The sequence below is a fragment of the Tachysurus fulvidraco genome, chromosome 6, assembly GCF_022655615.1.
Source record: "Tachysurus fulvidraco isolate hzauxx_2018 chromosome 6, HZAU_PFXX_2.0, whole genome shotgun sequence".
Classification (NCBI taxonomy): domain Eukaryota; kingdom Metazoa; phylum Chordata; class Actinopteri; order Siluriformes; family Bagridae; genus Tachysurus; species Tachysurus fulvidraco.
In genome coordinates this window covers 31580431-31606397 of record NC_062523.1, presented here as the reverse complement: position 1 = coordinate 31606397, position 25967 = coordinate 31580431, and the positions used below count along the sequence as shown (strand labels likewise).

Sequence of the window (25967 nt, the reverse complement as noted above, 5' to 3'; positions counted from 1 at the left end):
AGCCCACTGGCCCCTGTGTGTATATGGGTATATGTATGTGAATAAAAGTATATGGTTCTGTGTTCTAATATTGTGAAACATTCACCATGAAAATAAAGATTGTTTATTTTTTTCATTCTGTCTCTGCCTGATCAGTGATCACAACGCATTTGGGTACATAATGGTTAATGGGTACAACTGGGACACAAATCCCAGTGGGTTCCTCCTACCTGTAACTAACCTCCTATCCAGATGGTGGCGACAACGCGCCCGGGAGAGAACTGCAGTGGACGGCGAAGGGCGACAAGTGGAGGTAATGCAAGTAATGAATGGAAATTGATAGAAACTCTGAAAATTGGGGACAAATCTCAGAAACGGAAACTGAAAAGGGAAATCACCAGACAAGAAGGAGGAAGCATTCGGGCCCTCACAACCAGACTGCATAACAGTTTCTTCCCACAAGCCATCAGACTTCTCAATGACTGAACTGTACTATACTGAGCACAACGTACACACACATCATCTCTATGGACTGCACAGACCCTCACAAAACACACACACTGTTTTACACACTTTTCTGCTGTTTTTGCACATACTGTCCAACACTTCAGCTGTTTTTGCACATATTGTACAATATCTCAGCCATTACACACATACTATACAATATTTCAGTCATTTGCTGTTTTTTGCACAACTCTATATATTATCCAAAGGACCGGCTGCTAAGAAACTGTGTTCCTTCTAATGATACTGCACCAAATATGGTTTGAACATTCAGTATTTACACACAGTATACACACACACAGTATACACACACAGTACACACACACAGTATACACACTGGTCGGTCGACGCTGTTTCTGTTACTGTTTTGTCTTTTGTGTATTGCATTTTTTGTACTTTTTGTATTGTCTTGTAACTTTGTCTGCACTGTTTTTTGCCCTGCACTGTCTTTTGTCCTGCACTGTCTTGTTTGTCTTGTCCTGCACTGTTTGCACCAGGTTGCACAGTTGCATTTTATGTGGCTATAAGACTACTTACATGTCCTTAGCCCTGTCTTTGTTTTATGTAGCACCATGATCCTGGAGAAATGTTGTCTCATTTCACTGTGTACTGTAACAGCTATATATGGTTGTAATGACAATAAAAGCTTCTTGACTTGACTTGAAAGAGGAGTATAAAGTTTTGCTGAAGTTTGCTACTGAGTCTGTAAATGTCATAAACCCATTGAAATGAACAAAAGCACTTAAAGAAAAATTAGGAACAATTGAAAGTATTAAAGACATTTAGGGATGGCAAACTGATATTGTACTGTAAAGATGATAGACAACAAAAAACGGCCCTGAGACTAAAATCACTGCTTGGACACAAAGTAGTATGCTCAATCCCAGAAGAGAAGACTTGGGTTAGAGGTGTGATAACAGGGATCCCAACTGATGTTTCAGCTGAGAAAATCATAAGAAATATATCTGGGCAACAGTAAAGGATGTCAGACGGCTCAAGTGCATTAGAAATAATGAAAAGACTGACAGCATCTAAGTGATGTTAAACTTTGATGAGAACAAATTGCCTGTAAGAAATTACAGAAATTGCACCCAAATTCCACTCTTAAGGTAAACATCTAAAAAGAGCTCATTTAAAAAGAGCTCAAGTATCATAAGGTAATACGTTTAGGACTCTAAACATATAAACTTGATTCAGTTATAAATATGGGGATGGCAGCAGGACATTAAGGATCACCACGAACAAAGGGTCTACATGACTGCGATTACCATTTAAAGTGACCACTTGGGTGAAAACAATTGTAACAATACCAAGACAAGGTGTACGTGCCCATGATTAACATTTAAAGCCATCAGCTAGACAACAAGGTGTAGCCCAGCCATTTGGGAGACATTCAGTTCTGACACTCAAAACAGAACCTCATTTAAATGACCAAAAGGGAAAACTGTATATAAGGCTTGAGCAGGATTTGCTCGGGGTTCTTATTGACTCCGACGAACCCAAAGTACGCCATGTGTTTTGTCACTGCTTTGCTGGGATAAACTTCTTGTTCTTCATTAAGATCTTCATCATCATCGTCTTATTTTTACACGACGCATTTTTTATTTCTTACATTGGTGAGCCAGCCAGCGACGGACTCCAAAAAAAAAGTGGGGAAAGGTAAGAAAAGCGGTATTTACTTCTTTTACGCTGTTTTTTTTTTTGTTCAGGGAATCCCTTCGTTTAAAAAACCTAGAAAAGAAATGTTTTAGTGTAGAATAGAACATAGAGTATAGTTTACTGATCATAAGCAGGAGTTATTATAGTTGTTAAGCCTATTCTGTACATTTCTGTTCGGTTTCTAAAGTAACTTAAACTTGTTATAATAATTATGTTAAGATTCTAAAGTAACTGAATCAGCCCGAAGCAGTGTGGCAGTTGAATTATAGCGAAAAGTGTTTCTAAAGTAAGTGAAACAGTGACAGTGTAAAGAGTCCGACGCACCGCGGCTCTGTAGGGTGTAAAGCAATAACCCGCAATAATAAGCAATAAAAGGTTGTCTGACTGTAACAGTGTTTTAAACTTTTTAAGTCCATACTGTGGTTAAGTAAACGGTTAGGCTTTAACGCAAAGAAACCCAACGTACTGTGGTTTTGTCCGACGTACTGTGTGTTACGTTTTAAACTGTTTGAGACTGTTTGTGACTGTTTGTGACTGTTTGTGAGTGTTTGTGAGTGTTTGTGACTGTTTGTGAGTGTTAAGCGTTACTGTAGTTGACCTCGAGGCCAGACGGAGTGTGTCTGTGTCCGAAGCAGTGAGACTTTTGAGTTTAAAAGCCCGACGTATTGTGGCTGCTTTGTTCATTTGCGGAGCTGTTAATAAATAGACGGTTAACTAGACAGCTTATAGTCACAGAAACTGTGTAAAGTTTTAAGACTAAGATTTTAGGAAAGCTGTGAGTTTGTAAAAATGGAACAGCTGATTTTTAAGTACATCTCTAAATATGGTTCTCAGGGAATGTTTGATGGAATAGAGAACATTGTGGATAAACCGTATGAGTATGAGGGCTATTTCTAAGTTTGAAAATGACCCTAAAATGCCCAAGAACAAAAAAAAGGACAGATTGCCAATGCACTGCAAGCAGTTCTTGCATCGTACAAAGTCACTAGAAAGAGTTTGTGATAAATGTGATCTAGCAGAATTAGAATTAGAATTATTAGAGCATGTACTTATAGAGTGTGATGCATATGAAGGAGCAAGACTTAAATTAATTCAAGCTCTACGATCGTTTGGTATAAATGATTTTTTCCCCCTTCGGGTTTTATTAGGAAATGATTCAAAGCCGTTTAGGATGTTCCAGGAATTAGTTATTTTCTTAAAACAAATAAAACTGATCAACAGAATTTAACATACAGCTGTATTTTTTCTTTCTTCCATACCATTATGCGCTCCACACTCTAGTCCAGTAGGTGGCGGTAAATGCACCTTAAGTTGGTTTGCCATCCGCAATAAAAATCAGTAAAAGAAGAAGAAGGAGACGACGACGCGCCCAGACGCTGCAGGTATCCAGCCCGAAAAGCTGAACTAATTCCCCCGCTAATAATTTCTAAATTAAATGAATTCCGAGTTTTTCATTTGATTCAGTTATAAATAATATCTGTGTGTGTGCGCTTGATGATTTAAAACCTGCTTTAAGGTAAACAGACGTGTGGCTGTGTCCCAAATGCATCTGTACTTCAGTGAAGTGCACTGTTTGTGTGCGGCCTTATCGAGGTGTTTTATTGGTTTTGTTCTAAATCTGATCATTTATGTTTTAAAGTATTCACTTTGTTTACGGTGATAAACACCTGTGTTCCGGAGACACGTTCTCTTAAATAAATGAAGTTAATCAATAATAATCGGTGTTTATTATAGTGTTAAAAATAATTGGTGTTTATTGTAACAGCAGTGTTAATAATAATTGGTGTTTATTATAGCAGTGTTAATAATAATTGGTGTTTATTATATTAGTGTTAATAATAATTGGTGTTTACTATAGCAGTAGTGTTAATAATAATTGGTGTTTATTGAAACAGCAGTGTTAATAATTGGTGTTTAGCAGTAGTGTTAATAATAATTGGTGTTTATTGTAACAGCAGTGTTAATAATAATTGGTGTTTATTATATTACTGTTAATAATTTGTGTTTATTGTAACAGCAGTGTTAATAATAATTGGTGTTTATTGTAACAGTAGTGTTAATAATAATTGGTGTTTATTATAACAGTAGTGTTAATAATAATTGGTGTTTATTATAACAGTAGTGTTAATACTAATTGGTGTTTATTGTAACAGTAGTGTTAATAATAATTGGTGTTTATTGTAACAGTAGTGTTAATAATAATTGGTGTTTATTGTAACAGCAGTGTTAAAAATAATTGGTGTTTACTATAGCAGTTTTAATAATAATTGGTGTTTATTGTAACAGCAGTGTTAATAATAATTGGTGTTAATTAGAGCAGTGTTAATAATAATTGGTGTTTGCTATAGCAGTAGTGTTAATAATAATTGGTGTTTATTGTAACAGTAGTGTTAATAATAATTGGTGTTTATTGTAGCAGCAGTGTTAATAATAATTGGTGTTTATTGTAACAGTAGTGTTAATAATAATTGGTGTTTATTATAGCAGTGTTAATAATAATTGGTGTTTATTGTAACAGTAGTGTTAATAATAATTGGTGTTTATTGTAACAGTAGTGTTAATAATAATTGGTGTTTATTGTAGCAGCAGTGTTAATAATAATTGGTGTTTATTATAGCAGTGTTAATAATAATTGGTGTTTATTGTAACAGTAGTGTTAATAATAATTGGTGTTTATTAAAGCAGTGTTGATAATAATTGGTGTTTATTGTAACAGTAGTGTTAATAATAAATGGTGTTTATTATAGCAGTGTTAATAATAATTGGTGTTTATTGTAACAGTAGTGTTAATAATAATAGGTGTTTATTGTAACAGTAGTGTTAATAATAATTGGTGTTTATTCTAGCAGTGTTAATAATAATTGGTGTTTATTCTAGCAGTGTTAATAATAATTGGTGTTTATTGTAACAGTAGTGTTAATAATAATTGGTGTTTATTCTAGCAGTGTTAATAATTATTGGTGTTTACTATAGCAGTATTGTTAATAATAATCAGTGTTTATTGTAACAGTGTTAATAATAATTGGTGTTTATTGTAACAGTAGTGTTAATAATAATTGGTGTTTATTGTAACAGTAGTGTTAATAATAATTGGTGTTTATTGTAACAGTAGTGTTAATAATAATCAGTGTTTATTGTAACAGTGTTAATAATAATCAGTGTTTATTGTAACAGTGTTAATAATAATTGGTGTTTATTCTAGCAGTGTTAATAATTATTGGTGTTTACTATAGCAGTGTTGTTAATAATAATCAGTGTTTATTATAGCAGTAGTGTTAATAATAATTGGTGTTTATTGAAACAGCAGTGTTAATAATTGGTGTTTAGCAGTAGTGTTAATAATAATTGGTGTTTATTGTAACAGCAGTGTTAATAATAATTGGTGTTTATTATATTACTGTTAATAATTTGTGTTTATTGTAACAGCAGTGTTAATAATAATTGGTGTTTATTGTAACAGTAGTGTTAATAATAATTGGTGTTTATTATAACAGTAGTGTTAATAATAATTGGTGTTTATTATAACAGTAGTGTTAATACTAATTGGTTTTTATTGTAACAGTAGTGTTAATAATAATTGGTGTTTATTGTAACAGTAGTGTTAATAATAATTGGTGTTTATTGTAACAGCAGTGTTAATAATAATTGGTGTTAATTAGAGCAGTGTTAATAATAATTGGTGTTTGCTATAGCAGTAGTGTTAATAATAATTGGTGTTTATTGTAACAGTAGTGTTAATAATAATTGGTGTTTATTGTAGCAGCAGTGTTAATAATAATTGGTGTTTATTGTAACAGTAGTGTTAATAATAATTGGTGTTTATTGTAGCAGCAGTGTTAATAATAATTGGTGTTTATTGTAACAGTAGTGTTAATAATAATTGGTGTTTATTATAGCAGTGTTAATAATAATTGGTGTTTATTGTAACAGTAGTGTTAATAATAATTGGTGTTTATTGTAACAGTAGTGTTAATAATAATTGGTGTTTATTAAAGCAGTGTTGATAATAATTGGTGTTTATTGTAACAGTAGTGTTAATAATAAATGGTGTTTATTATAGCAGTGTTAATAATAATTGGTGTTTATTGTAACAGTAGTGTTAATAATAATAGGTGTTTATTGTAACAGTAGTGTTAATAATAATTGGTGTTTATTCTAGCAGTGTTAATAATAGTTGGTGTTTATTCTAGCAGTGTTAATAATTATTGGTGTTTACTATAGCAGTATTGTTAATAATAATCAGTGTTTATTGTAACAGTGTTAATAATAATTGGTGTTTATTGTAACAGTAGTGTTAATAATAATTGGTGTTTATTGTAACAGTAGTGGTAATAATAATTGGTGTTTATTGTAACAGTAGTGTTAATAATAATCAGTGTTTATTGTAACAGTGTTAATAATAATCAGTGTTTATTGTAACAGTGTTAATAATAATTGGTGTTTATTCTAGCAGTGTTAATAATTATTGGTGTTTACTATAGCAGTGTTGTTAATAATAATCAGTGTTTATTATAGCAGTGTTAATAATAATTGGTGTTTATTATAGCAGTGTTAATAATAATTGGTTTTTACTATAGCAGTAGTGTTAATAATAATTGGTGTTTATTGAAACAGCAGTGTTAATAATTGGTGTTTAGCAGTAGTGTTAATAATAATTGGTGTTTATTGTAACAGCAGTGTTAATAATAATTGGTGTTTATTATATTACTGTTAATAATTTGTGTTTATTGTAACAGCAGTGTTAATAATAATTGGTGTTTATTGTAACAGTAGTGTTAATAATAATTGGTGTTTATTATAACAGTAGTGTTAATACTAATTGGTTTTTATTGTAACAGTAGTGTTAATAATAATTGGTGTTTATTGTAACAGTAGTGTTAATAATAATTGGTGTTTATTGTAACAGCAGTGTTAAAAATAATTGGTGTTTACTATAGCAGTGTTAATAATAATTGGTGTTTATTGTAACAGCAGTGTTAATAATAATTGGTGTTAATTAGAGCAGTGTTAATAATAATTGGTGTTTGCTATAGCAGTAGTGTTAATAATAATGGGTGTTTATTGTAACAGTAGTGTTAATAATAATTGGTGTTTATTGTAGCAGCAGTGTTAATAATAATTGGTGTTTATTGTAACAGTAGTGTTAATAATAATTGGTGTTTATTATAGCAGTGTTAATAATAATTGGTGTTTATTATAGCAGTGTTAATAATAATTGGTGTTTATTGTAACAGTAGTGTTAATAATAATTGGTGTTTATTAAAGCAGTGTTGATAATAATTGGTGTTTATTGTAACAGTAGTGTTAATAATAAATGGTGTTTATTATAGCAGTGTTAATAATAATTGGTGTTTATTGTAACAGTAGTGTTAATAATAATAGGTGTTTATTGTAACAGTAGTGTTAATAATAATTGGTGTTTATTCTAGCAGTGTTAATAATAATTGGTGTTTATTCTAGCAGTGTTAATAATAATTGGTGTTTATTGTAACAGTAGTGTTAATAATAATTGGTGTTTATTCTAGCAGTGTTAATAATTATTGGTGTTTACTATAGCAGTATTGTTAATAATTATTGGTGTTTACTATAGCAGTATTGTTAATAATAATCAGTGTTTATTGTAACAGTGTTAATAATAATTGGTGTTTATTGTAACAGTAGTGTTAATAATAATTGGTGTTTATTGTAACAGTAGTGTTAATAATAATCGGTGTTTATTGTAACAGTGTTAATAATAATCAGTGTTTATTGTAACAGTGTTAATAATAATCAGTGTTTATTGTAACAGTGTTAATAATAATTGGTGTTTATTCTAGCAGTGTTAATAATTATTGGTGTTTACTATAGCAGTGTTGTTAATAATAATCAGTGTTTATTGTAACAGTGTTAATAATAATTGGTGTTTATTGTAACAGTAGTGTTAATAATAATTGGTGTTTATTCTAGCAGTGTTAATAATAATTGGTGTTTATTCTAGCAGTGTTAATAATAATTGGTGTTTATTGTAACAGTAGTGTTAATAATAATCAGTGTTTATTGTAACAGTGTTAATAATAATTGGTGTTTATTGTAGCAGTAGTGTTAATAATGAGTGTTGATCTCTTCTCAGACCTGTTAGAATGAGTTCAGTCAGAAATGCCTCCTCTCAGGTTCCTGATGTTTCCTCACAGGTAAAATTTAAAGACTCTCAGCAGGATTTGTGACATAATATAATATAATTTAATATAATATATTTAATCTCATTAATCTCACTGACTGTTTTTCATGAGCAGTTGTGTGCGGATGTAAAAACAGAGACTAACTGGATGGAGCTCCACATGAAGCAGGAGGAGACTACGGAGTCCAACGTCTACCACCATGGAGATGATTTTGACCACAAACCTGATGTTATCTCCATTAAAGTGGAAGAAGCTGACGGTGAATCTTACCTGTGTAAGATATCAGAGCTTCACCAGATCTCCATGACACTAATTATTAATGTCCTACACACTATAAATGTCACCAGTAATTGTGAACTGCGATATAAGGAACTCTTTTAATAAACAGTGTTGCAGAATATTAAAAATAACACTGGTTCATTTTTCTTCCATTCTGTTTTCTCTATGTTCAGATTGTGAATTTTGCAAATCGCGCTTCTTCACCAAGTGTGAGGTTCACGGTCCAGCGCTCTTCATCGCTGATACCCCTGTTCCCATGGGGGTCAATGACCGAGCCAGACAAACTCTTCCGACTGGACTGGAGATTCGGAATTCGGGTATTCCTGACGCAGGACTGGGGGTGTTTAATAAGGGGGAGATTGTTCCAGTCGGTGCGCACTTCGGACCCTACCAGGGAGAGCTGGTGGACCGAGAGGACACCATGAACAGCAGATACTCCTGGGTGGTGAGTTATTATGAATATTAAAAGGCTTGTTGTTTTGGGTTGAGTGTGGTACATTACTGTGGGGCAACAATGGGGCAGTTGTGGTACTTTCATTCAACTCGCTCCAAACCTTATTCTAAAGAAGAAGCTCATGCCCTTTAACTACTATACTGTCTCCAGGTAATAATACTGATTGTTTTCCAGTGATGATATTGTATAACATCCAACCTTCACATATTTTGCATAGGAGCTAGGGCTGGGCGATGTGACTGCAAACTGTATCACGATATCAGTGTTTCATATCGGTCGATATTGATAATTATTGATATTTTTTATAACGCATTTAAAATAAGGACTAGGAGAAAAATCTATTAGATTTAAACCTTTTTATTTGAAACTTAACCTTCCTCTGATCAGAATCCCCTCAGTTATTAAGACAGAAACGTCACCAACAGGGAAACCTCCAATAATTATAATGTAAACATAAGTCATTATTGTTTATTATTATTGTTCATTATTACTATTATCTCTTAACATTTAAGGTGAGAAATGGCAGAAAATGTAAGAAACGTTTAATAAAGTGTGATAAATTAGTGTGAAGTGTTAAATATAAACCGAGAAAGCTGAGAATTTAGTGCAGGTTTAGTGTGAGGAAGTTCACTAGCTGTTCACCTTCTGGTGAATAAAGTGTGTAAAATATGTGCAGTGTTTTGTAAAGAGAAATAAACCTGAGGTAGACTGAGATACGTCTGTAATATAAAACACAGACCTGAGACACTACAGTAACATTGTGTGGAATATAAAACCAATCAGAAGGTTGTGAGTTCGAATCCCATGTCCACCAGGCTGCCACTGCTGGGCCACTGACCAAGTTAAAAATAAAAAGTACATTGGAGTGCTTAGACATACCAAATAAAATGTAACCGTGTCATTTATTTGCAGATATCACGAAGTGCTCAGGGTGAAAAATATATAGATGCCAAGCGAGAGATGCATGCCAACTGGATGCGGTGAGCTGGTTTTGTTTATTTGTTGGAAATATTTATTGGTTTTGTTCAATATCTTTTCACCAGTGACCGTTTTCTCCCCATAACATTTTATTCCTCCATTTTCTTAGGTATGTGAATTGTGCTCGTAATGAAGGAGAGCAGAATCTCATGGCATTCAGGTATCAAGGAGAGATTCTGTACCGATGCTGTCGAGCCATCGCCCCAGGACAAGAGCTCTTGGTGTGGTACGAAGAGGGATATGCCAAAGATCTTGGCCGTACGTTTGACTGCCTCTGGAATGTAAAGCACTCTGCAAATGGTAAAGTCTAAATAATCATCTTAAAGTATTTTGCCAAATCACCGTCTTTCTGAAATGAGTTGTGGATGAGATTAAGATAGCCGTGTACATCATGGTAGAAGGTAATAGGATGCAGGACGATTCTCGATGATGCCTTTAACAAAGGACTGTTTTATTGGTTTCGAGTCAGAATGAGTCAGAATGAGTGCCAACCATTAAAACAGTTTTTTGTTAAAGGCACCATCGAGAATGGTGATATGAACACTGTGCCGTCCACGGCACAATGAGGGGAACTGCCTCACGGGTATTCGTATCACGTCACGTGCTCGTGTCCGCTTGCCTCCAAAAGTATTGGCACCCTTGCGGTCCAGTATCTTTCTGTCCACTCGCCTCCAAAAAGCACCGGCCTTTGCAAATACTTGTACCGTCAAAGCCAACATCGAAGTCTGTCGCGACGACCTTTACAAACCTAGTTGTAAGCATTACTTTTAAGCATTAAATCCTCTAAATACACGGTCATGTTATATTGTTTGAAAGCTTAGACTCTCAGGATACCATTAATCCCACACACAAAGCATAATATGATTTTATAGCCGTCATAAAAATTTAATCAAGTCGATAGTCACCTGAACTAGGTGGCGCTAGTTCGGTTTGTTTACTTACCTTTTAAACTCTTCCCTTTCCTCACTGCGGTAATATTTTCCAAAACAAATATTTTTCATAAATCCCCAAGAGTCCGAGGAAATGGAATATCCAAGGCTTTTAATCCAAAACGTTTTGCTCGCCTTAAATAATTACGTTTCTGACCGAAAACTGTAAACAGTAGTTCACTTCCCATCCATTCTTTCTGCTCTTACTTCTCACTGGAGGCTTATAAAACTACACTTGGGTGTCGGATTTGTAGTCCAGAGTCTTACGAATCAAACAAGACCTCTCATGAGCTAATCGGTGCCCATAGGGCAGAGAGATGTAGCTTAGGAACAAATGATGCCCATGCATTCAATTTGGACCACCCTCCATTTGTGTAATTGTTCCCACCAGTAGCAACTTGATGTTTCGTGAGCGAGCATCATAGCTCTTTAGCCAATAAACAGACGATTCCAACGATATATGAAATGTGCCATCAGGTAAGGGGGTGTGCCTGTTAGAGCCGTGCTCAAAAACTTTTCTCCAGATGCGTAAAGCGTGCGCCCTGTTAATGTTGCCGTTATTGCGGAGCGCAACGTTGGTGCGGTTTTTGGACAACGTGTACGTATTTTTGTAAGGTTTGCCAAGCATTTCTCAATGGCAGGAAAAAAGTTTTTCGCGGCTAAGGAGGCAACCAAAGTGACGGGCGAAATATCCGACGACGATAATTCGTCCTCGTCAGAGAGCGATTTATCTGTAGACTCTGAGGCTGAGGAGGATTTCCTAAAAGGAAGAGATCCTGATCTAGAACTGTGAGTACATATATTATGTTATGTGTTTATTATTTTGTGTGTGTGTGTGTGTGCGCGTGTGTAAGGGAAAATTGTAAATGTGATTTGAATAAATTGCATTTTGAGTTCTCTGACTGTGGTCAATACAGAAACTTTGTATTTTGGGAAGGGTGCTGTGTAAAAACAACTCCTGCCTGGTATTGCGTTGAGATTGTTCTGGGTGTTGGGGGATGTTGCTGTGTGTGTGAATGAGGTGTGAGATAAGCTAATCATTGCATTTCTTTGTTTCAGAGAGCCAGAGTCATCTGACTCAGATTATCAGCCAGAGACAAAGAGGCCCAGGAGGACCCCAGTGTTTGTGGAGGAGGAGCTGGAACCCCAATCCTCTACCTCCACACAGCCTGCAGGACAGGGGAGGGGGAGACCCAGGGGAAGAACCAGAGGGAGAGCAGGACTGAGAAGCACTGACAAGCAGACTTCTGTACCTGAAGGTTCATGGCAGGGCACTGATGTGGAGGACATCACTCCTGACCAGCCATCCTTCCACCCCGCACGCACACCTGGTGGCCAGCTCAAGGGTTGTGTAAAATACACCATCCTACAATTGTTTAGTTTGTTCATGACCGATGACCTACTCCAAGTCATTGTGAACAATTCAAACAAATTTGGAGAAAGCAAACACCCAGACACATTTCAGAAGGTCACCTTGGCAGAGATGAAGTCATACTTGGCGATGATCATCTACATGGGATTAGTCAAGACACCTGGAATTCGTGACTATTGGAGAAAGTCTGAGTTATACGCCTTTTCTTTTCCCTCAAGTGTGATCTCCGGGCGCCGGTTCAAAGCCATCTCACGTGTCCTCCACCTCAGTGACCCTGGTGAAGATGCTGCCAACAACTCAAAAAGAGGCACCGCTGGGTACGATAGACTTTGTAAAATAAAGCCATTGTACCATAAGTTTAGGAAGATGTGCATGGAGCATTATCATCCCCACCAGTGCATTGCGATCGATGAGAGGATTGTCGCCTCCAAAGCCCGCAGCGGATTCCGGCAGTATATGAAGAACAAGCCTGTGAAGTGGGGTTATAAGCTGTTTGTGCTTGTGGATTCCACCAATGGTTACACCTGGGACTTCTTCATCTACGAAGGCAAGGGAGCAAAAATCATCAAGGGGCTCAGCTATGACTCCATAATGCGTCTCACGAACACGCATGTGCTTGGTACCGGGTACAAGTTATTTGTGGATAACTTTTACACAAGCCCAAATCTCTTTCGTGACCTGCTGGAAAAGAAGATCTGGGCCTGCGGGACCATTCGCGGACAGCGTATCGGGTTCCCAAAAGACAGGCAAGGCGGTCTTGTGAGGTCCTCCGCCCGGGGCACCATTCGCTGGATCCGCGAGGGGCCCATGGTGTTTGTGCAGTGGAGGGACACCAAAGATGTGCTGATGTGTTCCACATTTCATGCAGCACATGGAGAGGATAGTGTCCGGAGACGGATCAAGGGGGCAGATGGGCAGTGGTCTGTGCAGGATGTCCCCATTCCACCAGCCATGAAGGATTACAACAGGTATGTACAGTGTTTTCATAGTCTCAACTCTTTAGAAATGAATTTTGAGATCATGTCGATGCATCGATATCAGTGTAATGTAATGGCTATGTTCCTTTTCTACTCAGGAACATGGGTGGTGTGGACCTGTCCGAAGCCATGATCGACTACTACTCTGTCCTGCACAAGACCAAGAAGTGGTACCGGTCTGTCCTGTACCAATTCGTCGACATCGCGATCGTCAACGCCTTCATCCTCTACAAGGAGATGGCCAATGCAAGGAACGAGAAGGTGATGTCACACAAGGACTTCCGTGAGACCCTGGTGATGGAACTGAGAGCAGTTGGGTCTACCACCACAGCCCCACCAAAGCCACCCCCTCCTGCTCCTAAAGGTGCCTCACACAAGCCTGTTCGATTTTCACAGGATAGCAACGTAGGTCGGAGGAGGTGTGTCCACTGCCACCAGAGGACCACAGTAAAGTGCACCTCCTGTGATGTGTCCCTGTGCTTCACCATAAACAGGGACTGTTATAATGCATGGCACACCTTGAAGAAATTATAACTTTCATATATATAATATTTCATGTAAATATTTCGTGTGTGTTTTGTATTTTGCTCAGTTTCATAGAAAGTTTTCTTATTTTACCAGGATATTCGATGATGTAAATAGTTTTTTTTTTCCCTAATATTTCTACATAAAAACACTTTGACTGCATTTTGTGTGCCCTTTTTTTTTTAAATCAAAATCTCAGTCGGAATGGAAGAAAATATGTTTTTGTGGTTATGCTAATGTAATGCTGTGCCTAATTGACCAAATCCAAATACATAACAAACTACAGAGTGTTAGCTTTCATCAGATACCAAGGTTATGTTTCTAGGCAAATGGGTTCAAAAGTTATAAGCCTTGGAAACTCTTGGTAACCAAGGTTCATTCTGGAGTCTCCAAAGGGCAAAAAGCAAAAACGAATGGACGTCCTTGTAGAAAAACATTCATATAAAATCCATTTTTGAGTCTTTTGACTTCAATCTTTTTATGGTGAAAGATGAGAAAATCAAGGGCGTTCATATAACTGGTTAATTGTTTTGACCAGGTGGTGCTGGAGTACTCGCCTTTTTTTATGGGTGACCAGTTTGTGTGATGTGGAAACTTGTCCAACCTGCTCATTGTGGATCGATGACCGTCCAGTTCGGTCTGGTGCTACAGAACAGCCACTGTAGCACAAACTGAATGCTGGCTTAGATGGAAAGACATCAGATCCAGTGTTGTATAAAGTGTATAAAAGCAATACTCGAGTAAAAGTACAAGTATCGTACTAGAAAAAGACTTCGGTAGAAGTGAAAGTCACCTTTTAGAATATTACTCGAGTAAAAGTCTTAAAGTATCTGATATTTACTGTACTTAAGTATCAAAAGTCATTTTCTGATATTTAATGTACTTAAGTATTTGAAGTAAAAGTAAAATGTCAGTGATTTTCAGTAGGTATAAGATCAGGGGCAGTTCTAGGGTTTCATCTTTAGGGGTTTTATCCCTCAGTGAGAATTTAAAACAAGAAGAGTTTTGTATTATATATTATATGACTACACAGTAAGCCAAAAGTTATGGTGTTATTAAATGGTAAAAGTGGACACCAAAATTTTTGGTCTTGCATGATGTAATGATGTCAGTCTTGAATCAGATCAGTTACAAATACATGTCCGATGAATGACGTCATTAATAAACTAATATTCATAAGACAAAGACCAAATCTATAAATGTTATTTTTATTTATTATTGAATGGATTGTTTGCATTAATATTTTGTTTGTGCTACAACTAGAAAAAAAAAATTGTGACATATCACTGCTTTTGGTTGCCGTCTTTGCGTCTTTCAGCCGTTTAACGTTATACAGTAGATAAACGCCTCCAGCTCTGACCGCGTGTGCACGCTGCGCGTACCTGTGCTTCTCCGTACAGCATGCGGAGCGTAATACAATCTAGGAGCAGTGATACACCAAACCTCCCTTATTGCAGTCTCACACATTTCTTCTGAGTTTATTTTGTAGTACAGTAACAAAGTATTTTTACTCCGTTACATTACAACACTGATCAGATCACACGGTGCCTCACAGACTGCTGAGTCATCTTCACCACCTAAAATAGGTACATGAGCATCAGAACTGGAACATGGACCAATAGAAGAAGGGGACCTGGTCTGATGAATTAAGTTTTCTTTTCTATCAAGTGGATGGCCATGTGTGGTGTCAGATGATTTGGATCCAGGAAAGTTGGCAGAGGCAGTGAGATGCAATGGGAAATGTTCTGCTGGGAAACCTTAGGTCCTGCCATTCATGTTTAATGTGACTTTGACATGTACCACCTGCCTAAAAACACATCGGGGACTATTGAGGGCCAGGGGTCTGAGGATTTCACGCTGGTACTTAATATCAGTCGGCTAGCACTTAGAGGTCTGTGTCACATTCCTTCCCAGAAAGCCACTGATCCTGCACCTAACTGGTCAAGCTGATATGCAAACAGCACAAAATTTCCCATTGCATCTCCAGACTCATTCCTGTCTGTCAGATATGCTAAGTGTGAACCTGACCTTATCTGTAAGGAGAACTGGGAGCAAATGGTGGACCTGCCAATTCTGGTTTTATCTGGCAAATGCCAGTTGGGCTGCACATTGCTTTTCTGTGAGCACATGTCCCACTAAAGAATATCAGACCTTCGTGGAGTCTGTTTGGTAAGAAACATGCACGCCAGTATCCTGTTGGGCGTCATTTTGTATGGCTCTTGTAGTGCTCCTCCAGTTCCTCCACCAGATACTGGTCCTCCTGCTGGGTTGTTGCCCTTCTACAGCTCTGTCCAGCTCCCCTCATGACCCAGCCTGTCTCTCTGTAATTCCTCCATGATCTTGAAACTGTTCTGGGAGACACATCAAACCTCCTTGTGAGTAGCTTGAGTACCTGTGCAACCTGATCAGGTTACCGGTGTTGCCTCATGCTGCAAATAGTGACAATGAGCTAAATCAGTCAAAAAGTATAAGGAGTTAGAGATTGTCTGTGGCCACCACCTGCAACTCCATGCCCTTTTTAAGGGTTGTCTTGCTGTTGCACCTGATGTCACTTTCATTTGCATCAAAGCAGACTTGTGCGATTCCTAACATTCTAACGTCTCCTTCGGTTTCTTTAACAGTGTATTTATAAAGATGTGAACATCCAGCTCACCTTTATAACTACGCCTGTGGCTGTTAAACCAGAACTGGCCTTGACCGAGCCCTGTCAGTGCATATTATATACACCTGCCTTTGGAAAGATTTCCGGTGATGGGCAGCAAAACACATTTATGTGATTCTGGATGTTCTGTTATATTCCTTGTATGAAACGTCAGGCTTTGAGTAAAATAAACTGCTACATCAAGTTCCTCAGACCTGTATGAAGGATATGAAGACTGTATTGTCGCTGTCGGGCGGAAACCTCCTATGTCCAAATTTTGTCAACTTCGTATTTTTTCACATATCGATGCGAGCGGTCAGTCCCCACGTGGGTCTGTTATTTTTACAAGTTATTAACCAATCTAAAGTCTTGAAAATAGCTTGAGTGCAAATCTCTTAACTCGATCGGACACTTCAACTGTCTGAGAAATCTCGTAACTCCGCCTCTTCTTCACTCCGCGGGAGAGCTTCGGGCATATTTCTCCTCAAGAGTCGCAACGAATCAACAAGTCTTCTGAGGTAAATGTCTTCAAAACACTGGTTATTCATGATTCAGTTATATGAATTATAACAGTTTATGTATTATATAAAACAGTTTTATCTTGAAGTAAAGGTAACTTTTAGTGCTAAGGTGAAAAGTATCGTTTCTGAGGCTGCTTTAGATCTAAGTTACTGTAACGTTGGACTGTAGCTATCTTGTTGACTGAAATGTTCAAAACCTTGAATTTAAAGCACAAATATTGGCAGCCTTCGACTTAGTTAGCCACTACGCATTGGTTTTGGTGATGATATCTAAAGTTCTCTTTCATCATCTCGTGTTCGAGATCCACCTATGGGAAGGGCATCCGTTCTCCAAAGTGGCTCCGGCTACTCCGGTGGACGACCTATCGCGAGCCTGCCCGGCCGCGTGCGGTGCGCTTATCGCCGCGAGGGATTCCCATCCCTTCTGCATTGTCTGCACGGGTCTCAAGCATGCGTAAGAGGCTATTGATCGGCCAGAGAACTGTAGCCATTGCCTGGCGCTCCCAAAAAAGCTCCTGCGTCGCAGGCTTAAGACGGCCACTTCCCAGTGTGTCGACTGCGAGCTGTCCGACTCGGAGGGGGAAAAAGGCGACGCCGCCGCGCTCCCGGGGGCCTCCTGCGGCGCGGCTTCCTCTGACTGGGCCGACATGTGTCCTTCCCCGTTTGAGGATTTACTACCGGCCGACGACCGCTTCCTCGAAGGACCGGCAGGTTCCGGGGAGGAGGCCGAGACAGGCCTTCTCGAGGGCTCGGATGACGAGGTAGCCATCCCGTCTTCCGCGGCCCCTCAGGCTCTCCTGAACGCTTCGGATCAGGAGAGGGATGTGTATGACGGTAAGCTTCTAGGGCCTCCTGCCGGCCCGAGGAAGCAGCTCCTGCCCGTCCTCCCTGCATGTGCAAAACACATGAGGTATTGTTGGGGAGATCCGTTAGATCTAAAACACGGTCTCGCGGGGCTTGAGGTGAAGGATATGGCGGGTCTGGGCATGGGCGACCCCCCCGTGATCGAGCCTTCCATCGCCAGACACCTTAACCCATCCCTGGGCGGGCTGCTCGCCCCACCCCACCCTGTCCTCCCGGGCAAGATGGATCGTTTCTCCGCATCAATCCATCAGGCGTCTTATAAAGCCTCAGCTCTTTCCATTCGAGCTCTCAATGTCTCCTCGCTGTTGTCCGCATATCAGGCTGAACTCCTGCTTGATTTGGGCCAGCAGCTGAAGAGTGGGTCGCCATCCCCCGATCTCTGGAAGGAGATTGTCACGGTCAATGACCTTGTCCTCCGCAACGCCCGTCAGGCTGTCCAGGCTAGCGGGCGCTCTATGGCTTTATCGGTGGTCGGAGAACGTGCGCTGTGGCTCAACCTATCTGGTCTCCACGATAGTGAGAAGCGCCGCATCGCTGGGGCGCCAGTTGAGCCGGGTCAAGCTCTTTTCGGCCCAGCCGTTGCGCTGATGCAGCAGAGCTGCGTTGATAAGAAGAAGGAGGATGAGGCCTTCAAACTGTGTCTTCCTAGAAAGCCGGTGCCGCGCCAGACGCCATCTGGGTGGCCGCCTAACGCTCCTGCTGCGGGACGCCAGTCCCACTACGCTGGCAGGTCCAACAAACCCCGTGGGAAGCCACAGGCTCAGCAGGACGATAGGCCCTGGGGTAAGACGTCTTTCGCCGCGGACGCGGCTCGGAGGCCTCCTATCCCCGCTCCTTCTGTTCCGAAACGTAAGCGCCCGACCTGATGTTCGGCCTCTGGGGGTCTTCAGTCCGCGTTCATGGGCGGCCAGCCCTCCGGACACCCGTTCTACCCTCCAGGCTCACCCGTCCAAGAGACAGAGGGTCTCCTTCGGCGAGGTCAGCCCCCCCTCGCTGGCGAGGGTCATCCTTTGTTCCGCACAGGCTTCACCGTTCGCCGTGTCGCCCAGAGTGCGTTCCCCGGTCCCAGTAGGGACGGTCGTGGGATCGAGTGCAGAAGCAGTGTCACCAAACACCCCCCTTCGCACACCTCTCACATGTTCAATAAAGGCTACGGCCCCAGTTTTTCACAAAAAAATGATGAAAACTTCTCTGGTTTGGCCACTGGATGGCGCCGTCGCGCCATCACTGAACGCCCCCGGCGTCCCGCCCTCCCGTGTAGGGACGCTCGGGAGTCACGTGACAGCCTGGCTGTCTGTCTCGGCCCCCGATTGGGTGATTCACACAGCCACGAGGGGTTACAGACTTCAGTTTGTCCAATCACCCCCACGGTTCAACGGAGTGGTCTGGTCCCACACGGACCAGTGCTCCGCCCACATTCTGAAAGACGAGATCTCATCTCTTCTCGAGAAGGGAGCGATTCGAGTTGTACCCGCGCATCTAAGCGATCAGGGGTTTTATTCTCATTATTTCCTGGTCGCGAAGAAGGACGGATCTCTCCGTCCTATTCTGGATCTCAGAGTGTTGAACAAACATTTACGGAAATACTTCAGAATGTTAACACACGGCTCTCTCATACGTTCGATAAAGCGGAACGATTGGTTTTGCTCGATCGATCTGAGCGATGCTTTTTTCCACATAAGCATCTCCGCACACAAAATTCCTTCGTTTCACCTACCAAGGTGTATGTTACGAATTCACAGTCCTTTCATTCGGGCTCGCGCTGAGTCCACGGACGTTCTGTCTGTGTGTGGAGGCGGGGCTTGTCCCGCTGAGAATAGCGGGTCTCAGGATCCTGACTTACATAGACGATTGGCTTATTATAGCCGATTCGAGAGAGAATGTGATTCAGAGCACTGCCCGTGTGCGGTCACACATCGCTGCGCTCGGTTTCAGAGTCAATGTGTTAAAGAGCAATTTCACTCCCGCTCAGGAAGTCATATTCCTGGGTCTGGAGCTGAATTCCGTCGCGATGCGCGTGCGCCTAGCGCGGGGGCGCGTCTCTTCATTTATGAACTGTCTATCAGAGAAGGGGCGCGGATACAGTATCGCACATGTCTCAGATTACAGGGTCTTATGGCTTCGGCTGTCCATGTCTTGCCTCTAGGTCTTCTGAGAATGAGGGCTTTCATGAAGTGGATTTGGTCCCTTCATCTTTGCCCGTTGCGCGATCTTTTCCGCTTTGTCTCGGTGACGTGCATGTGCATGGCCGCGCTGCGCCACTGGAGAGCTGCAGAGTTTTACGCACATGGGACCCCTCTCGGGGTGATCATGATGCGGAAAGTGGTCACGACAGATGCCTCCTTTGACAGGGTGGGAAGCCACTCAAGAGGGCAGGTCAGTGAACGGTGTGTGGCCGATCTCACTTCGCTCAGCCCATATAAATTACTTGGAGCTCCTCACTGTGTGGAAAGCTCTGATGCATTTCTCACCCCGCCTGCGGGGGCATCGTGTGCTGGTACGCTGCGATGACAGCTGTAGCGTATATCAACCGTCAAGGCGGCATGCGCTCCTCCAGGCTTCACGCTCTGGCTCACAAGCTGTTGGTATGGAGCACGCAGCACTTTCTGTCGTTACGGGCGACTCACGTCCCGGGCCTTTTGAACAGAGGTTCAGACCTTCTGTTGAGGGGGAACCCTTTGTACGGAGAGTGGAGGCTCCACCCCAGATAGTGGGACTGCTCTGGGAGAGGTTCGGCCAGGCTGCCGTCGATCTCTTCACCTCGCACGAAAACGCCTATGTTCTTCTCGCTTCGGGACGAGGACGCCCCCCTCGGCGTGGACGCTCTGGCTCATCCATGGCCCAGCACGCTGCTCTACGCTTTCCCTCCGCTCTGCCTGATATCCCCGACCCTGGCCAGGGTCGCGGTGCAGGGTTTATCTCTGATCCTCATAGCCCCCAGGTGGCCCAAGGCACCTTGGCTAGCGGAGATAATTCCTCTTCTGTATGCGGAGCCGTGGCCCCTCTCGTTGCGTATGGATCTCCTGACCCAGGCGAACGGGGAGATTTTTCATCCTCACTCGGGCAGGGTGGCTCTCTGGGCCTGGCCCGTGAGAGGGTGAATTTGAGCACGCTGGGGCACGCTGGGGGCACATAATAACAACTTTCCGGCAGGTTGCCCGCTTGTTGGACGTCAGCGAGGTTTTAACATTCATGTTGCCGCATGCTGTGTTTCCCTTTGGCTGAGCTTTTTGCCCCGCGCAGTATGTTATGTCTGCTGCTTTGTGACGTGCTGAGCACCACCTTTTTGGCCGTCCTCTGGCTTACAGGGCCTCGCTGTGAGTGTATTGGGCAACCGGGGAGTTGTCTATATCTCCCATAGGTGGATCTCGAACACGAGATGATGAAAGAGAACATTGGGTTACTGTCGTAACCTCGGTTCTCTGAAACATCGAGTGGAGAGATCCACCAAGTTTGCCCCGCTTGCCCCGAAGCGAATATGCACACTGAGGAAAGGCAGCGCGTGCAGGTGCGTTATGCACTCGGGTAAGGGGCATTACCTTACCTGCCTTTGGCACGCGCTCCTGTCTGTCAAGCCAGACTTGGTGCAATTGGATGCTTCTGTAGAGGTCAGGAACGGATGCCCTTCTCATAGGTGGATCTCTCCACTCGATGTTTCAGAGAACCGGGGTTACGACAGTAACCCAATGTTATTTTCATGGGGCTGAAAGAAAAAAAAATCTTGACCCCCACTGGTTCTGGTGCTGAGGACAGGAATTTAGCGCAAGACAATCCACTGCAACGCGGACTAAACCCTGTGCATTGCATATAAGATAGGATTGTATCTTACAAGGTCAAGGCATCGTTATTATACGTAAACATGCCGTATAACGTAGTGAATCGATAATTTGACCTTTATTAATTTTATTTTTTGCAACAACCATGTCTGTGTCCTTAAAGGAACTATGTCAGATGGTCAATGTGCCATATGATCAGGCAAGGCCCTAGTGAGAGCTCTGATGGAGAGAGGAAGCAACAGTGGTGCAGGATACATTGGTGCGGGACACAGTGGTGCAGGATACAGTGGTGCAAGACACAGTGGTGCATGCTGGTAGAGTGAATTTCTGAGAGATATTTATGATTTCACATGCCAAAAAGTTATATGCAGATGGATTTCACAACAATAGACTTTTGTTTAAAAATAAATTTTCACACTAATTGTACCATGTGTTTGAAAAGATTTCTCTGGTGGTCTGGAAGGAGAGGAGGCCTCGCTGCTGGCTGCAGAGCAGGTGCAGTTTGACACAGGTAGGTTAGATGCTTTTCTACAATTTGGATAGTGTCCTTCAACGGTAACACTTTATAACTAGATTTGTAAAGGTCGTCGCGACAAACTTTGATGTTGGCGTTGACAAAGCAAGTATTCGCAAAGGCCGGGGTTTTTTGGAGGCACGTGGACGTAAGGATCAGTGTTACGTTCGGAGGCAAGTGGACAGAAAGCTAGGGTGCCAAAATAAACAAATAAACAAAAATCTAAACAAAAACAAAACTAACGTGTAGCCAATGAGCAGAAAGGGGCGGGGCTTGTCGATATGGGCGGAGACAGTGTTCAGTGCGCGTGTGTGTGACATTAGCAGAAAGCGGTTTTAACATCGACATGGAGGATTAAAACAAAGAAAGAAAGACTTACGATAACGACAAGAAGTAGGACGTGTTAATATAGGATCAGCTTTCCAGCGCTGGAGAGAACTGAAGGAGCAGGAAGTTGGCCACATATTCACAGGTTGGAGTTTCCCGAGTCAATAATTCCTGAGCTAAACGCTGTTACTACACAAATAACACCTCTTTTCTATCGTAGTAATGTAGAGAGGCAGCTACAACCACGTTTTGTGTAGTAACAGCATTTAGCTCAGGAGTTATCGACTCGGGAAACTCCGACCTGTGAATATGTGGCCGACTTTACTTAAGACGCCGAGGCGCTTTTTTCCTTCTCGATAGGTGAGTAACGTTGGTTTTGCTTTGTTACACAGAACTAATATATGCCTTTGTCCTTTACATCATTATGCTTGTGTGGCATTTTTGCTTGTTTGTTTATCTACAATCATATTGTTCTTCCCTTCAGCTATGATAAAGACACGTTTCTTTCTGTTAGTCGCCCGGGTTACGTATGTATGTGTGGGCGGAGCTATCGATACAGGGGTGGGACCCGTTTGGGTTAGGGGCGTATTTGTTTTGGTGATTTTATGTGTCAACATTGGCTTTCAAACAACGGAGACCTCACCTTTAATCTTGAGGCGAAATATGCCGCGAGTGAAGAAGATGCGGAGTTACGAGATTTCTCAGACAGTTGAAGTGTCCAATCGAGTTAAGAGATTTGTGCTCAAGCTATTTTTAAGACTTTAGATTGGTTAATAACGTAAAAATAACAGACCCACGTGGGGACTGACCGATAGCATCGATATGTGAAAAAATACGAAGAAAAAAATAGGAGGTTTCCGCCCGACAGCGACGATACGTTCATAAATGATTAGAAGTGTTACGCTATACCGTATATCTGTATATATCGGTGATGAATAGTTTACTTTATTATTAGGGGCTGCAGAAAGCTTTGTGAATAATTTATAAAATGTTTGCATGTCACTTGTTAATTATTTATAAATGTATAGTCATGTTTTGTAAATTATTAGTTCATCATTAACATCATTGTGTGTGTATTCTGAAGTTTGCCATGGTGGAAGCGAAGAGGACCTGGATGCAGAGAATTTGTGTTCGGACGCTGAGGAAGACGCACCTCTAAGGAAAAGACTGAGAGCTGAAAACACCTGGAAGAAAGTCATCAACAAGAAAAGAAGAATGGTTGGGAAGTCATACACTGGAAAACAGAAGCAGAAGGAAATCATGAGGGAGCCACGGGCTATGGGGCCTAGATGTTCATCAGCAGCATGTGCCAAGTCAGCTAAACATCACTGCAGTGCAATCAGCGAGCCTGAGAGGAATAGCATTTTCAATTACTTTTGGCGACATATGACCTGGGAGGAGAAGAGGATGTATGTGCATGGTCTAATCGATGTGGTCCCCGTGCAAAGGAGAAGGGGGATTGAAAATTCCCGAAGATCAAATTCCCTGTTGTTTTTTTTACCGGTCAGCGGGCAGAGAAGACGCGTCTGCAAAAGTATGTTTCTGTCTACCCTAGGAATAGGCGAGTGGTCTGCCCTAAACTGGGCAAAGGAGGGGTACACGCAAGCAGACACTGAGGGACAAACACACAGCGACGCACGTCGTTCAGCGGCAGGCCATGAATTCATCCGCAGCTTTCTGCAGGACCTGCCAAAGGTGCCCTCACACTACTGTAGATCCACAACATCCAAACAGTTTCTGGAACCCGTGTTTCAGTCGATAGCTGATCTGTATGCAGTGTATTGTCGCGCTGCAGCAGAGAAGAATGTAACACCTTTGTCAAGGCAAGTGTTCACAGATGAGTTCAAGCGTCTCGACCTAGGCATTTACCACCCAAAAAAGGACCAGTGCAACATCTGTTGTGCTTTCAAGACCGGCGACTTACCTGATGACGAGTGGCAGCACCACCTCCTTCTAAAAGAAGAGGCCCGCACCGAAAAGCTGTCCGACAAACACAAGGCCAGCAACAAGATCATGGTCATATGTATGGACTTACAAGCCCTCCTTTTGTGCCCAAAGCTAAAAGCCTCTGCCTTGTATTATAAAACAAAGCTTGCAGTTCACAATTTCACTGTGTACAACATGCTGACACACAGTGCTACGTGTTATGTCTGGCATGAAGGTGAGGGATCCCTGTCTGCCAGTGAGTTTGCTTCATGCATTGTTGACTACCTGTCTGCACACACCGAGCCTGACACATTTATCCTGTGGAGTGACGGCTGCGGGTATCGGAACAGGAATGCAGTTCTAAGCAACGCACTACTTCTGTTCTCCATGAAGGAAAACAAAGTCGTCATTCAGAAGTACCTCGAGAAAGGGCATACTCAGATGGAATGCGACTCCGTTCACGGCGTCATCCAGAGGCGTCTGAGGGACCAGGATGTGTATCTCCCAGCTGAGTATGTTAACTTGATGAAGAGGGCCCGTGTGAAGCCTCATCCATACGAAGTCAAGTACATCGACCACACCTTCTTCCAGGACTTCACCAAGCTGAGGCTCTGTAACTCCCTTTGCCCTGGAGTAAGGCCTGGTGACCTAACTGTCCATGATATCAGAGCCATCAGGTAATTACCGATGTAAATCTTATGTCTTACCGATATACTGTAGACATGACATTGTGATGTTGCATATTTTTTAATGAAACAGTGATTACTTTGTTGTGTTTGTGCTATTAGGTACAACAACAACGGAACGATGGACTTGAAAACAAACCATTCTGACGACTGGCGTCCACACTCGAGTCCCAAACTCCGAAACTCCACCTCAGACAGCCACGCAGTCACCCCACTCTATTCAGACAGCCTGAAGATCACAGAGCTGAAATTTAAACACCTCCAAGACCTGAAGGAAGTCATCCCAAAGGACTTTCACAGCTTTTATGACAATTTGCTTCACTAGTTTTGCTACAAACACAAATACACTCAGCAATGTGCTTAGTAAAGCAAGCCTTAAAGGGATAGTTCACCCAAAAATAAAAATTGTCATCATTTACTCACCCTCATGTTGTTACAAACCTGTATACGTTTCTTTGTCCTGATGAACACAGAGGAAGATAGTTTGAGAAATGTTTGTAGCCAAACCGTTCATGTACCCCATTTACTTCCATAGTATTATTTTTTCCTACTATGGAAGTGAACGGGGTCCAACGTGACTGCAGACTTTACTGAACACTGCTGGCAGCAGCGATGTCTGTGTCCGTACCATTCTTATCAATGACGGCGTCGGGTCTCGGGTAATTTAAAATGCATGTGTTTTTACCAAACGGACCCGAGAAGACCCGAACTACTGTATCTCGTGTGTGTGCCTCGACTCGAGTTCTTTTCCAACCTCTCCTCTGTTTGCCAAGACCTCTTGCGACATGTGGATAGCGACGTGTGGCTGGCGGTAAGCTCATTTTCGCTGAAACAGACCTGTCAATCAATTTTGAATCCACTCTGTAGCGGTTACTTTAGTGTAGAGTTACGCAATATT

The 25967-nt window shown here is 41.5% G+C and overlaps 2 protein-coding genes across 2 annotated transcripts; both read left to right on the top strand.

The window, feature by feature from the left end:
- The first annotated feature begins 1864 nt into the window (after positions 1 to 1864).
- Positions 1865 to 13976, top strand: LOC125141392 (piggyBac transposable element-derived protein 4-like). The gene is made up of 9 exons (XM_047814649.1): positions 1865 to 2142; positions 8252 to 8312; positions 8415 to 8574; positions 8753 to 9024; positions 9946 to 10013; positions 10121 to 10311; positions 11582 to 11729; positions 12000 to 13280; positions 13388 to 13976. Exons 2-9 carry the CDS (start codon positions 8262 to 8264, stop codon positions 13821 to 13823), a joined length of 2607 nt encoding a protein of 868 aa, XP_047670605.1. The 5' UTR covers positions 1865 to 2142; positions 8252 to 8261; the 3' UTR covers positions 13824 to 13976.
- Positions 13977 to 15300: 1324 nt separating this feature from the next.
- On the top strand, positions 15301 to 25493 carry LOC125141393. The gene is made up of 5 exons (XM_047814650.1): positions 15301 to 16973; positions 21780 to 21930; positions 22059 to 22127; positions 23542 to 25060; positions 25172 to 25493. Exons 4-5 carry the CDS (start codon positions 23673 to 23675, stop codon positions 25392 to 25394), a joined length of 1611 nt encoding a protein of 536 aa, XP_047670606.1. The 5' UTR covers positions 15301 to 16973; positions 21780 to 21930; positions 22059 to 22127; positions 23542 to 23672; the 3' UTR covers positions 25395 to 25493.
- The last annotated feature ends 474 nt before the right edge of the window (positions 25494 to 25967 follow it).